The sequence below is a fragment of the Austrofundulus limnaeus genome, unplaced genomic scaffold, assembly GCF_001266775.1.
Source record: "Austrofundulus limnaeus strain Quisiro unplaced genomic scaffold, Austrofundulus_limnaeus-1.0 Scaffold17, whole genome shotgun sequence".
NCBI lineage: Eukaryota > Metazoa > Chordata > Actinopteri > Cyprinodontiformes > Rivulidae > Austrofundulus > Austrofundulus limnaeus.
Window position 1 is genome coordinate 133618 of NW_013952419.1, and position 14856 is coordinate 148473.

At 37.8% G+C, this 14856-nt stretch overlaps 3 protein-coding genes across 4 annotated transcripts in view; 1 reads left to right on the plus strand and 2 right to left on the minus strand.

Annotated features, from left to right (window-relative positions):
* Window positions 1-7621, plus strand: part of LOC106514007 (G-protein coupled receptor 64) — a 28764-nt gene extending 21143 nt beyond the window's left edge. The window contains exons 21-32 of the mRNA XM_014003084.1: window positions 235-436; window positions 822-981; window positions 1568-1732; window positions 1896-2018; window positions 2105-2150; window positions 2257-2360; window positions 2452-2576; window positions 2982-3353; window positions 3452-3735; window positions 5030-5131; window positions 5252-5377; window positions 6000-7621. Coding sequence (XP_013858538.1) covers window positions 235-436; window positions 822-981; window positions 1568-1732; window positions 1896-2018; window positions 2105-2150; window positions 2257-2360; window positions 2452-2576; window positions 2982-3353; window positions 3452-3735; window positions 5030-5131; window positions 5252-5377; window positions 6000-6103 — 1913 coding nt within the window. The 3' untranslated portion in view covers window positions 6104-7621. The remainder of the gene's footprint in view (window positions 1-234; window positions 437-821; window positions 982-1567; window positions 1733-1895; window positions 2019-2104; window positions 2151-2256; window positions 2361-2451; window positions 2577-2981; window positions 3354-3451; window positions 3736-5029; window positions 5132-5251; window positions 5378-5999) is intronic.
* Window positions 7081-12027, minus strand: sms (spermine synthase). The gene is made up of 11 exons (XM_014003129.1): window positions 11849-12027; window positions 10598-10718; window positions 10409-10496; window positions 10191-10255; window positions 9920-10095; window positions 9641-9795; window positions 9444-9533; window positions 9103-9217; window positions 8920-8999; window positions 8394-8509; window positions 7081-8279 (listed from the first exon to the last, which is right to left on the minus strand). Exons 1-11 carry the CDS (start codon window positions 11892-11894, stop codon window positions 8249-8251), a joined length of 1083 nt encoding a protein of 360 aa, XP_013858583.1. The 5' UTR covers window positions 11895-12027; the 3' UTR covers window positions 7081-8248.
* Window positions 12028-13553: 1526 nt separating this feature from the next.
* The window catches only part of LOC106514047 (uncharacterized), a 2609-nt gene continuing 1306 nt past the window's right edge, over window positions 13554-14856 (minus strand). For both annotated transcript variants that reach the window (XM_014003131.1, XM_014003130.1), the window contains 2 exons: window positions 14472-14646; window positions 13554-14400 (listed from right to left, as the gene is read on the minus strand). In XM_014003131.1, the coding sequence (XP_013858585.1) occupies window positions 14060-14400; window positions 14472-14646 (516 nt within the window). In that variant the 3' untranslated portion in view covers window positions 13554-14059. The remainder of the gene's footprint in view (window positions 14401-14471; window positions 14647-14856) is intronic.

The following is a 14856-nucleotide window of genomic DNA, read 5'->3' on the forward strand; positions in this document are numbered from 1 at the left end:
GTGTGTGTGTGTGTGTGTGTACCCTTTTTACGTTTTTCTAACATGGTGCATAAATTTTTTTGAAAAAGCTTTAATGCAATAATTGACAAACAACAAGCTGAAGTGAACTCAAAACATGTTCACTGCAACAGAACAAAAAAATTTAATTAATTAATTAAAAAAATAAATTCATCTAAAGGCTCAAAGCATTTTAGGACACCACAATTAACCCTTATCAAATTTTGGTCCCTGCAGCTGAAAGCAAAGCTTACAAACTCCTGGCGAAGTCTCAAAACGTGTCCCGGCTGACGGCTACAGAGGTCGACCAGCTGGTGTCTGAACTGGAGGCTCTTTTGTCCGGGCCGACAGTCAGCCTGGTGCTGGGAAACATCTCTGTCCACATCGTCAGCAATCTGCTGGGGGCTACACCTGAGAAGCTGTCGGGCTCTTCCTCCAGGTTACTCATAATTTCACTTAACCTTTGCCAAACGCATGAAGTTACTGTTTGACTTGTTGAAGACMCATGTTGGTGCATGTCTATGTGTGTGGGGTTAAGTAAAACAAAACAGAGAGATTGTTRTCCACAAAGTATGTAAATAGTTCATATAAATGTGAAATACAGTTTATTATATTGTGTAACACTAAAATGTTGGAACAATGAGCTTATTAATTAATTAGGAGAAAAATAACTTGCAATTGTCTTCAAAKATACATCAAATATATATTTGTGTTGCTTACATTTTACCATAACATTTCAAGGATCAAAGTTGTAAATATGTGGTGAGATGTTAAGTGTTTCATAAAATGWATGGAGTCAGCAACTGTTCTTACCTTTTCTCTAGCAGGATTATAAGGATTGTCGACACAGTGGGCTTGAAGCTGGTCGTTGGGGGAACAGCTCAGACTCTGTTGGCCCCGTCTCTGTCTCTGTCTGTGAAACCGGCCGATGGCACAAATTTCCAAGCGGTGACTTTTTCAGTCTCGGATCGCAGCACTGTTTCGGTGAGACATTTAATGCCCACAGTATTCGTTGTTCTGATAAAGGCAAAACATCCAAATGTGTCATTCTGTGCAGAAACGACCTATTTTGTTTMATTTATAGAAGGACCAGTCATACTTGTGGACTCACTGACGTGTTTTACTTACATTAGTTCAGACGTTTGGAAGATGGGTTCTGATGAAAAGTGATGAAKAATTAAGATCTTACCTGTTGCAGATAGCTCTTTGAAAGAACTCAGTTTGGAGACAGGGTTTAATTCTGACATGTTTGAGAAATCCTTGAATCTCCTGTAGGCATGTGGACCTGTGTTTAGCTCCTAAACATGCTGGTGCACATCAATCCAGTCAGACTTTAACTCTGTTTCTCTGAACTTGTTCAAAAAATATCTACAACAGCTATTAATTAATGATAACCTTTTCACACAACCCCACATCCAACAATCTAAACTGTCATTTTTAATTAATTGTTGTTGCCAACTTTGTGCTTTCGTAATATTTCCAATTACAGCTTGGTACATATATMACTCTGCTTGTTGTGAACTTCACCTTGTTAAATGAAACTCTCATCCATGTTTCATGTGTGCTGCAGGTCCGCAGAGWTCCAAGGCTGACGAGGAGTCTGACCACAGCCTCCTCTGTCCCTCAGGGCTCCATCAATCTGCCCTCCACCCTCACTCAGGGTCTAACAGAAGAAGAAAGGCGGATGGTTTCCKGACTTCAGTTCCACTTCTACCAGAAGAGCACCGTGTTCCAGGTTTACAGAATTAACCATCACTATTAATAATCAACAGTGCAGAAACACAAAAGAAAAAATAATTGATTTTAATTTGAATTCTGCAAGATATTTTAGGACAACTTTTTATGATTTATTTATTTTACTTTTTTTTGCGCGTGTGTGTGTGTATGTGTTGTCTCAGGACAAATCATTAGGACAGCGTAAACTCATCAGTGGGATCTTAGGAGCAACTGTGACTAATCTGTCAATCAAGGGACTGACTGAACATGTTGGATTTCAGCTGGAAAATACAGAACCCATACCTGTGAGTCCAAAATAACAACTAAAATACTTTAATTTGTCTGTCATCAATTACAATACATGCAAAACTGATYTTTTCAAAAATTACAGGCTAATTTTGTTGCAACCTGTGTTTTCTGGGACTTCACATTAAACAGTAAGTTTCTTGCAGTTTTTTAATTTTTTTATAATATTTCTACTGTAAAGTTTAATTTAAACAAGGCGATATAAGATATAGCTGATCTGTGTTTTTCTTTCTGCAGACGGTTCAGGTGGTTGGAGCTCAAATGGCTGCTTTGTCAAAAACAGTACTGACCATGAGACAATCTGTCTCTGCAACCATTTAACCAGTTTTGGTATTCTGCTGGTAAGACGACAACTATAGAGTATTATACTTTTTCATGCTTTGTATATTTAGTACAAACAAAATTTCATCAACTTGTATATATTTCTGTCAGGATGTTGCCAGACAGCCTACTGTCAGRGCCGTTCAGAACACCATCCTCACCTTCATCACATACATTGGCTGTGGAGTTTCGGCAATCTTCCTGTCTATAACTCTTCTCACTTACCTGGCCTTCGAGTGAGTTAGTCCTCATTTTGRCTTATTATTGCCTGTATCTTGACTGTTAGCAGAATATTTCACGAGCCAGTGAATGWATTTTAAGGATTCTCTCAGAAAACGATAATTAGATGTACATCTACAACTGAGAAACTCATTTCAAGWTGGCCACCACAGACTATTGGCCTTGGCAAATCAAAAATATGTTTATAGTTCAGGCAGTTTTTACAAAWAATAAGTGGAAATGTAATGTGYTAGTAACTGAGATTCATCTTCAACACATACTCTGAGCACCAACAGARTGCAGAAGATCTTTGTSTAAAACRTTGGTGTACAAGGCAGCTGGTGATGTGTGTTCCTTCAAGAAATGCTTGTTTTGTTAAAAGGACATATTTTAACATGTCCAAACCATTTTGTCCCTTGCAGGAAGTTGCGTAAAGACATCCCGTCCAAGATCCTGATCGAGCTGTGCGTCGCCCTGCTGCTGCTCAACATGGTCTTCCTGGTGGACGCGTGGCTGGCCCTTTATCCGGACGCTGTGGGCCTTTGCATCTCCACCGCCTGGTTCCTTCACTACTTCCTGCTGGTGGTCTTCACCTGGATGGGGTTGGAGGGGGTCCACATGTACATGGCCATAGTGAAGGTCTTCAACAGCTACATACCATACTACATGCTGAAGTTCTCACTTGTGGGCTGGGGGGTCCCAATGCTTGTGGTCATCATTGTCATTGCGATCGACAAAGACAACTATGGCCTCGTGTCCTACGGACGGTCTACAGATGGCACTAGTGATGACTTGTAAGTTCTTTCAGAGCATTGTTTTGGTTTAAAAACAAGCAGCATAAATGTCAAGGGGAAAACTTTAAACCCTGTGATTCCTTGTTGGTTTTTCACAGCTGCTGGCTGAAGAACGACATTGCCTTCTACGTTGCCGTCGTGGCCTACTTCTGCGTCATTTTCATCTTCAATCTCATCATGTTCGTCGTGGTCTTAGTTCAGCTGCATCGAGTGAAAAAGCAGAATCCTCACAACGTGAAGCAAGGCATGACGGTGAAGGACGTCCGCAGCGTGTTGGGGATAACGTTCCTCCTGGGCCTCACGTGGGGCTTTGCCTTTTTCGCCTGGGGGCCCGTTAACCTGCCGTTCATGTACCTCTTCGCCATCTTCAACTCCCTGCAAGGTGGGTCCAAAACAGGATCATTCTTTTAACAAGCAGTAAAGCACAAATTTTCCTGTAAACGTTGGATTTGTTGCAAGCTTTTAACCACATTTGAGGTAGAGATTGACTGATACAGGTTGTTTAAGTTCGATGCCGATACAGAATAATTTGACATCAGTCTAAACGATCGCTGACATGTGCTGGGCCAATTCTTGAAGCCAATATTGCTTTTTCTTCCCCCATTTACATGGTAAAAATGACACATTGATTACAAATGGTACCCAAGTCTCAATTTAAACTAAAAATAAACTTTTATTAACAAAACATTACCAATGGATAGCAAACAATGTAGAACAGTTAAATACAGTATGTAATAATAAAAACAAAAAAAATCTTAACTTTGTTTTTATTGTATCGGGAAACACATGTACGTATCGGCTAATGTTGTTACAACAAAACAAACAAATATCGGCCCAAAATGTTGGTCAACCTCTAAAAGACGGTTAAAATTGTTTAAGAGTATTATTACAACCTACATAAAACTAATATACCAYTCAGTATACCTACCTATCTGTCCAAGTATTTTAGCAAAATAAATTAGTGTTGTCTGTACAAAGTAATATGCAGTATAATGCTGCTATCAGTTTAGTTGTATTTGCACAGTATTACAGATCAAAATTCCAGGAAAAAAATAAAATAACCCATCCTTCAGTTGATCATGAAATTACGAAATATAATCACGTAAAAGAAAGAAAAATGTAAAAAAATAACAAAAACATCACATTTAAAAATATGAATGGGAAATTGAATAGAATATGTAACAATGATGAAATTCAAAATCACAACTCTTTAATTAAGTGCAGTTTTAGATAACTTTTAAACTCTTTCACAGAAGGCCCGCCTTTTGCAAAGTGGGAAAGGTCATTCCAGAGTTTAGCTTGCCTGTACCGGAAAAAAGGAAAAAAAATTCTGACCTGATATTTGCAAAGATGAAGCACTGAACTGAGTTAATTACGAATAAACCTGCAAATTTTATATAAAAGCATTTGTAGAGTGCATCAGTATATTTTATTGGCTTTCACAAATCTTTTTAAACAAAAATACAAATAAAAAATGTTAATGTTATAGAGATCTGATCGAGTTGCAATTTTAATAAAGCGACAGTAATTCCAAGAAAATCTGAAAAACTTTGAGGTAATCCTAAAAAATAAATCACCATATTTTTAATGATTTTTATGAGTTCCTTTTGCTGCTTTTATGAAACTGCTCTAGAGAATAAGAGACTTGTAACACACCAAAAACAATTGTCTTGCAGGTTTCTTTATATTTGTGTTCCACTGTGCGGTGAAGGAAAGCGTGAGGAAGCAGTGGAGGACCTACCTGTGCTGTGGCAGAATGAGACTCGCAGAGAACTCAGGTGAGACTTGCTTCAACCCCTTTCGCCCTCCACCTGCTCTCTGATCCACTTGAAGGGGGTCCTGTCAAAGTTAAGAGTCTATAAAAACATTAATCACCTTTTCATCTCCGTGTCTTTTAGAGTGGAGTCGAACTGCAACACAGAAAACTGCGAGGAGGTCCCCACTCACATCCTTCCACTCATCAAACTCTCCCAGCTCCTCCACTTTCCTCGTCAGCAACTCTTCAGACGTAACAAATGGCGTTAGTAAGTGTGCTCTTATTATTCTAACATCAATCTTTTTAAGCAAGGTTTTGTCGAAAGGTTATGAACGAACGATATCTTACCTGCAGTAGATAAATCTTTACCAGAGGATTTTTTTCCCATTTTAAAACTGTTAAAAATGTCAAGTTAATGTTCATTTTATTGCTGTAGATTTTGCACTATTATTTTGACACAAAATTGTATTATTTTCAAGCGCAAATAGCAGCAGTAGCAGCTAGCTGTAGCATTTGATGCAGTCTGGGGCACTTTCAGCAGGAATGTCATTTGCCTACAGTAATATTTGTTTAACAACTTGTAATGTAATTGTAAATTTTTGAAGTTGGAGTTGTTTTTTAGATGCAGCAGTTCACTATGGTGTTGGCTTTTTTAGGACTAGCCATTAGCTTGTCACTTCAGTAAGAACCTGTAGTTCTCCAAACGAAGCTACAACAGGTTAGATGTATTAGTTTATAACTTTTCCATAAAAATCCCAAATCTAAAGACCTGAACAGCCAACTTACACTTTGTGTTGTCTTCTATGTGACGATTAAGAAGAGCCTTGTTAAGGCAATCTGTGTTTTATTCACCCAAATCCTCTGGAAATAACCGTTCTTGTGCATTGCAGGTAGTCCATTTGACGACCAAACTATCACAGCTGATGAAAGCCCAAACATGGATGTGGTTCTGAATGAGATGAACAGTCGATACAGAAACCAACAAGCAACCTGATACAAAAAAATGTGTAAATAATGTAAATCAGCAGAGTAATATATCTTTAAATATACTATTTAACTGACTTGTAATAAAACACACAAAAACGTGTTTTCTTTTTTRTTGCAGTCGCTGGACTTCATATTTTTAAAAGCATTCAGTGTCCAAATTTAATTATTTCAATGCAATTAAATTTTCCAATTCCTACCCAATTAAACCAAAGTTAAATCTAAAGTATTTTCCTGCTTTAGAGCAACATTTTGATATTTTATACTTTTAACTGCATTATCAGTAGTTAGCTGATCACAGCCCGCTGCTTCACCACAAGATGTCACTTTATCCTGACACCCATTGAATGAAACCCTTCACTCTTAGACAAACACTTCACTACAGAAGCCCCCCAGAGTGAGGCCTTTTACTCTTTTCTGCTACATAGTTACCAAAGTGCAGCTGAGAAGCATTTAGCTTGGTTGTGCCTATAAAATGAATTAATCCTCTTGCCTGTTTTATGCTATTATTGTTGTCATAAATCAGTCATGGTAAAAAAAAAAAAAAGTATCGTCTTTGCAACAAAAAACTCCTTAAGTATCAAATTTCTACTGAGTAATACCAATTAAATAAAAAAATATGTAACAAAATGGGTAAATGGTTATTTATGCTCATAAAATCTTGACTAGTTTGCTTATTAAGTTAAATATTTTGTTTAGCTCAATTAGTTTTGTTTAACAGTGGCTTTATTGATAATGGGTTCAACAGAACTTTAGTTTGTTTAGTTTAACAGGACAWTGGGAATATTTAGGGCTTTGGAAATCCTTTCACATCCCTGAACTTACTCATTTATTTTGCAATACTTTTCATTAACTGGTATTATTCCATAGAAATTTGATATTGCTTTGAATAAGTTTTTTTTTTGTAAAGAATGACCATTTTTATTGACTATATATAAAAACATAACATCCAAGGATAGAAATACTTTTCATAGACACGAGTCAGTGTTTTCCTCCAAAACACCTTTTAATTGCAGATGGTCACAGACTACCTCAAGTAGGACAGAACAATATTTGGTGAACTTATAATGAATAAATAAAGGTCACTCAGGGTCCACCACGTGTGCCGTGTACTGTATATATGCAAACTACATTCACCGTCCTCAACATGCTCCAAATATAATCAATATATCAGGAGAAATCAAAAAGGTGCTAATAATAAAAACATTACATAAAAACAGCACGAGCACAAATGTGGTATTAACAGGGAGGAAATGTTTCCCTTTTAAAACACACCTTAGACTTCCACCGGGCATGATCACGCCGCCTTAACACAACGTAAAATATTCAGGTCACATTTAACAAAAAAATCAGTCTAAAAGCAGCTCACGCACGAGTGAGCTCAAAAACTCAGTCTTTAAAGGTTWAACCATATAATCAGTGTATCAAATCAGTGTTCAAACATTTAACAGTTCCTTCAGAGCACATGCAAACAGGTTAAATCTAAAGATATACAAAAATATAAACCAAGAAGTTGCATTAAAAAAAATTWAAAAACTAAAACATTTCAGGAAGGGGAAGGTTGAGGGAAAACTGTCACTGTGCCTCTTCAGGGTGAAATCAGACTGAACTCAAGTGACACCAACATGTTTGAAGGAAGCTGTTTTCGCTGGTGACTAAAGAAAATATTGATTTATTTTAATCACCACCTCACATTAACTGATCTTCTGGGTGGTCAGATGGAAAAACAGGTGACTGAAATGAGATCTGGCTGCTAAAACATTTAGAGGAGGCTTAAGCCACAAATAATCACTTTTTTTGTATATTAAATGTTTCCAGGTCCATCTGCTCAACTGATGTCTAAATAAAAAGTTTTTCAAAGGATAAATAATACACTGCTGCCTCTATTTGCTTTTATCGGAAATGCAAATGATGGCCTGTTTTTTTTTTCTGGAACTTCCATCTATTCACAWGTGGTTACTTATATGCAGCTTAGTGCCAGTTTTGAACTACCGTACTAAAATCTTTTAAGATTATAATGTGACAAATGTAGCCAGGATTTTTAATAAGTCTCTTCAGTCTGAGAACACCAGCAAGGCTTTGTGGACAAACGACAGGGAAGCATCGACACATTCACATTCCAGCTGCTGTGAACTTCAGAGTACGACTGAGGCCTTTACTTTTTCCATGCAGTATAGAAAACCCATCTGATGGAGGTTAATTAAGGACTCAGAACAAAAAATTAAAACTTAGTGAATCACGTGTTGTGCTCGTTGACCTGCAATTCACCGATTATAGCTAAACCTGATAAAAAAGGATACTGCTCCAAGTAGGAGGGTACACACACCACCTCTTTGTGGAAGTCCACAGGACATGAGAGTTTCCCCAGCTGTTCTTCATACAGACTCAGTGCCTCGGTCAGATTTACACTGTTACCCTGATTACCAGTGGGAGAGACAATAAAACAAGTCATTAAACATCAAACACTGAAACCAGGTGCTAAAACCTGCAAACAGCTAAAATTTAATCCAAGGGATATTTTTACCAAAATACTCTTATAATAAACAAAATCATTTTCTACTCTGAATTCTACCAGAAATGTTCATTCAGGCTTGTTTAAACACTGTCTTGCAATTTATCTGAACACTTCAAAGTCTAATCTCAAGGTGAAACACAAATTGATGCGTATCTTAAATGTTTAAAGACAGCAAGTCTTCCTAATTGTACAGCTTGAAAACCATAAAGAAAATGTGGACTGACTGATGGGTTGCTAACATCAGCTAAGAAYTGCACTTAATGAGCAGCGCGTCTGAAAACGTTTTCATTCAAAACTCAGCCGAGTCTCACCTGTGTGAAATACTTTCCCTTGGGATGCAGGACACGTATTGACAGATCTAAAATGAGACGCAGAAACTCCCACGTAGAGTCTGCAAAAGATAAATGGGGAAAAAAAGGACAATGAATAAAAAAAACCCATAAACCTTGTTCGTTGCACAAAGAGACATGAGCAGAGTGATGAGAATAAGAAACCTTCTTCTGGTGCAGTGGATATTGGGATTGCAGTGAGGTCATTAATAACGTAATCGAATGTCCTTCCTTCCTGGACGTACTTCTTCAGCAAGGGGACACAGTCCTCAATTAGAATCTGTAAACCAGGAGACAAGATACGTTACTTTAGTCACAAAATATATGGAATCAATAGTGTAAATAATACATACATACTCGTTAATAAACATTTACTGCACCCAATCTTACATAGAGAACACACCTTTGCTATAATTAATTAATTAACATATTTGTAATGAGAAGACTTTTGCACATTGTCTTTATTAAGAGTTACATTTTCTAATGAGTATTTGTCCTGCACTCACTTGGTAACAGTCTCCCCTCAGGGTGTCCAGAGTATTGCCGCAAGTTTTCCTCATGTGCATCTTGCACCCATCTATCACCTTCTGATCAATGTAGAGGTTTTGTCAAGGAAACATCGATCATGTCCAGATGCAGAAAAACACATCAGGGAATGTGTTTTATCACAAGGATAAAACAAAGTTGAAACAGGAAAGGATATCTCCACCATGATAACCATCTTTGGCTTCTGTTTGACCAACTCAGCGAGGATGCCTCCATCACCTCCTCCTAAGATCAGCACTTCTTTTCCTGCATAATTCTCTTTTCCACTACCTGTGATGGCTCGGGTGTAGGCGATGTCACTCTCTGCCAAGTCTGCACAACAAATGCAGTGTTTACACAACAGTCAATTCTGCGTTTCGCGCATTACATCACACAGGGTAGAGAAAGAGGCCAAACTAACTCATTTTGTCTTCACTGTCGTGTTTTAAGCACTTACTAACATCTCCATCGAGCACGAGGACATTTCCGTACTGCTTTGAGTGCAATATTTGTATGTTTTGGTACGCCGATTCTTCTTCGTACACCACCTCGTCGATGTCATACTCCATCAACCTTCCATCGGCCGTGGGCCAGTATCGGTCAACTTTCGCTCCTCGCACCAAAGCCGGGAGCCTTAACAAAAACGAGGAAGAATAAGATTCCTAAATACTTGTGCAGCCTTTCTTGATCAAATGAAGCAGTTTGATATCAAAACCATAAAATCTTACTTTTTAATCCTTGTGATATTGCCATTTAAGAGAACTTTCAGCTTCTTTTCCAGTGCATTTAAAAGCTGAGGAGAGAAAGAAACGATTTGAACACAGCGGTTATGTTGTCCGTTTTGGTTTGTGGTAGCTGTTCACATAAAAATCCAGTTGTTCTTGTCAAATTTTCTGAATGTTTTAGCTTTCAGGTAACAGAAAACACACTGTTTAAGCGTACGTACATTGTCAAGCTGTGAGATGTTATCGTCATCATAACACTGCAGGTCGACGGTGACCAACCCATGGGAGTGCACACGCAAAATAACAAGCCTGAGGACACAAATGAAATCATTTAAAGCAGTGAAAATCTGCGGAGAAATATTTTACGCTCAAGTAAAACTCTACCAGTTGCTATTATTCTCTCCACTCACCGGCCATTTTTGCCTACAAATGTAGCGAGGTATCCATGCCCGTTTGTGTCATGAATAGTTTCTGCCAGTTCCTGCTCATGAAATATGGACAGCAGACCAGGAACTATAGCGGCAGAGTCAACTAAACTCCAACAGAAAAAAGAAGGATTTTCTTTTAAAAACTTGAACCTGCCACAAAAATAAACAGTATTTACTACAGCAGATGTTAAAACATTCATCATTTACAGTAAAGTGGAAGAATATTACAAAGAAAAACAAAAAAATGTGCATAAGAAAAACTAAATTTTATTTAAATGTAATATGATGCTGTCAAGTGTYTGTCTAAGCTGTGACTACATGTAAGCAGCATTTTGTTACTGCAAATGRTCATTATGTTTAAAATGCCAACTGAAAAATCACTCATTTTAGCCTGTGGTACAACTTTTCTATACTTTATTATGTCAATGTAATGTATTATTTTATTTATTTGCATGTTTTCATCAAGTGACTTTGGAACGTCTTGCTATGGAAAGGTGCTATATAAATAAAATTGCCTATTTCTTCTTTTATACAAAATGGTTTAAAGCTCTTTAGCTACATACATATTTTATTTGCTGCTATAAAATTCACACATTAGTAGCCAAGTTCCAAAAATAAATAATACGTTTTGTTCATGAAGTCCCAAGCATTTATTTATTAATATAAATCAGAAATGCTTAAGTAAAAATACTTTCAGTTTAGTCTTTTTTTGAACATTGTCCACAGTTACAAATAAAATGACAGAACCTATATGTATTCTAATTAATTTGTTAATATTTATATGTATTGAAAAAAAATGTTGATACGTGAATATTAAGTTTCGCAACGACGACTAAAGAYAACTACAAAAATGGCGGAAACTGAGCCACGTTCCATGCGACGCAGCGCTGGATTGAACATGCTTTATTCACARTGTTAGCTAAACAAGAGCCGCTGTTCTCATTTGGACAAAACAGGCGACAAAACTCTCTTTAAGATTAAACTATGGTCCACAAACACGCATAACAGTTAAAATACTTATCCAACGTAACTGTCTGCTTTTACTTTCATTTTACTCCACTGTGTTTGAGTTGAGCTGCGAATAAAWAAATAAATCTGCCGTGTTTGCTCTGATGAAGGGCAATAAAAGACTAGCAGGTAATATTAGCTATCAGGCTAAKAGCTAGCGGGCAGCACAGACTGTAAAACTCAAGCACCGGTTTATATCCAGACGACTCGTCTTGCTCGTCCTACCTGCTGTAGAAAGACTAAAGTCGAGAGTATAATGTCGCAKTGCCATGTCTCACTGCAACCGACATCCATGCCTGGGACAGCAGACTGCGAAAATTTATCTGCAGAGACAGAGGGAGGGCCCTACTGCTACCACCGCTGCTCTGCTGCCGCACTGCACATGCTAAAGTGGGCGGGGCCACAGTGCTCGTGTGCGTGACAGAGACTCGTACGTGAAAAACAAAAGGAGGCAGTCTTCTAGCCAATAAAAAAACAGTAAATTGCCCTTCTGTGTCTTCCAAATGTTATTCCGCTGTAGCTGTACATCTGATAATTACTTTCTAAAGTGTCGTTAAAATTCCTCCAGTGGTTTGTGAGATATTTTGTGTGTGTGCGTGCGTGTGCGTGTGCGTGTGCGCGTGTGTGTGTGTTTTGAAAAAGCTTGAAACTCCACCCCATGCAGACAGAGGCAGATATTATGAGTTGACACCTCTAAATAAACATGATGCAATGTTCCCACCCATTAGAGAGCCTTAAAAATATTRGTTTTTTTGCATGTCTGTGCATGACTGTTTGTGTTTCAGCTGTAGRTAATGAATGCATATGTGTAATATGCTTTGTATAAGTGTTATATTATGTTAAAGAGGCTGCTTTTTGAAATTATATGGCTTCAAATATATGTGACTAAACACTAAGATGAATATTGTTCAAATAGGAAAAACAGGTAAAGTGGGATGTTGCAACTAGCTTCTACTTGTTATCGTTTCCCTTTTTTTTCTTCTTCACTTTGTGGTTTTGTTGAACTGAAATAAATAGTTTTCCGTGCACTTCTGCAAATCTGTGAACCATCACTGAAAATGTTTCACACAATTTTTTCACGTATTTTTTTTGGCTTTCCTTATTTGCTAATTTTAAAGTTTGGGTTATTAAAAAAAAGCTTTGTTTTATATCTGTTGAAAAAGTTCAATGGCCTAATTTGAGATCCACACACATTAAAAAAATTAGATCATAATAATGAGCATAAAGGTGCACAGTCACACTCTGTCGTGACTCGTGTTTTAATCACTAAAAAAGTAAAAACATTCAAAAACATTGTGTAACTAATATAATCAGTGTGTTGGCAGGTGCATGAGAGTAAAAATGATTTAGGCAGCATGTTGATTTGTGCAAAACCAAGAAAAAAACGGGGCTCCGGGGTACAGGACAGCCTGCTGAGTTGACCTTCCTGCTGTGAGGTGACGGTACTAACTAACTTAACTTTACAACACTGAGGAGTCATGTGCTTCTTATATTAGAAGTGAAATAGAATTTTGGCCTGAAAATATCCCTCTATTTATAGCAGATATCAAATACTTTTAATGGTGTTCAACAGATAAGATACTGCCAGACCTTTTAAAAGAGTTGTGCCACAACACGTTTTGCTAATTTTAGATTTRCTTGTATTTTCTAGCTGGTTTTATCCCATTTCAAGCTTCGGCTAGTTCGACTATTCTGTACTCAGTATTTTTTTTGCAGAAAATACTCATTTTATTTATATTATACTGCAATAAATAGATGCCCTTTGCTGTGCTGTTATTTAGAAGCAATTTTAAAAAAAGTTGCACTTTGATATTTTTTATGATAGATAAATTTTAACTGGGTTTTATGAGATGTATCATTTGTACACACGTGTTGCAGAGTGAGAAAAAACAACAAACATTTCCACACAGATTTATTTATARGAGTGAAATAAAGGAAATAAATAARTAAATAATAWTTRTGAAGTACARACAGTAAATTRGGACAGGGAAAAATCTAGTGCACACAGGCAAAAGATTTAAACGAGCTCTTTGGTATGTCTCCAAATGCAAAATCTACTGCAGTTCCACATTAATCCAGTTAGAGTTGTACAATACATATGATAATCCAGAAACATTACGCAATAAGCTGCATCATACTCTGTACATGTATGTAGGCTGCTGTGTGTTTGATTAATGGGAGGGCTTAATGTCTATTCCAGGCAAATAGTTTGAATCAGCTAAGAATCTACAACAACTCAGTAATAAATAAAACAAACTGTATGGAAACCTAACACTGCCAACATCAACACATTATTATACCAAAAACAAATAAAATATACACATAATACAATATTTTGCAGGATTCCTCAGTGTGGTACCCGCTGTTTCTCAGAAAGTGCCACAAATGACATTTTTACTCAAAGATAAAGACATAAAGAAAAGACAGATTCGATCYTTAGAAAGTAAACCCYCCGCAATCAAAAGCATCAAAATCAGAGTCTGCCACTTCAAAGTCAAAGCTGTTGTAGTGAGGCGAGTCCAGCGCAGCGCCCCTCATGTCGCACACTCCTGCAGGTCCGGCGCCGGAGAAATCCGCGTTGATCGGCAGGTCAGCTTTGGCGTCCACACTGAAGGACGAGCACGCTCCCAGGTATCCCACGGCGGAGGAGGCAGCAGCCCCGCCCATCAACAGATACACCCCCTTCATTGCCTGAGCGTTGGTGATGGTGCCGTGGCGCAGACARCCCACTGTCTGTGCACATCGCCTGTAGTTCTTTGTTCGTGGGGAATTCCTGCCTGTTGGATTGAGACGGTTTGGAAAACTTAAACCTTATTTTCATAACATACATTTAAAGCCCTGAGCTCACCTTTCTCTCTAGGGGAAGCGTTGGATGTWGGTCCAGGGGAGGATGACTCGGTGTCACTGACGGGTGGAGTCGGTGGATCTTTGTCCAGAATTTGCTCGGGCACCAGGTCTCGGAGAATGAGGCGTGGCGGTAATATTTGATGCCGTTTGCAAGGACTGAGAGGGGACGAGAGACTCTGCAGACAACAGAAGGTCAGATAGAGTTAGGAAAAGAAAACATTTTTATGGAGCCTGGTAGGGCCAGGTGTGAAATGACAAATCTGATGATGGAATTTTAGACCTGTTTTCTTGATTTGGTGATTTATCTACTGCATTTTATATTGAACTTTATTATACGGTGTCCATTTTGTGCCATGAAAGGCTCCTTTCAGTAAAACATTTTATCA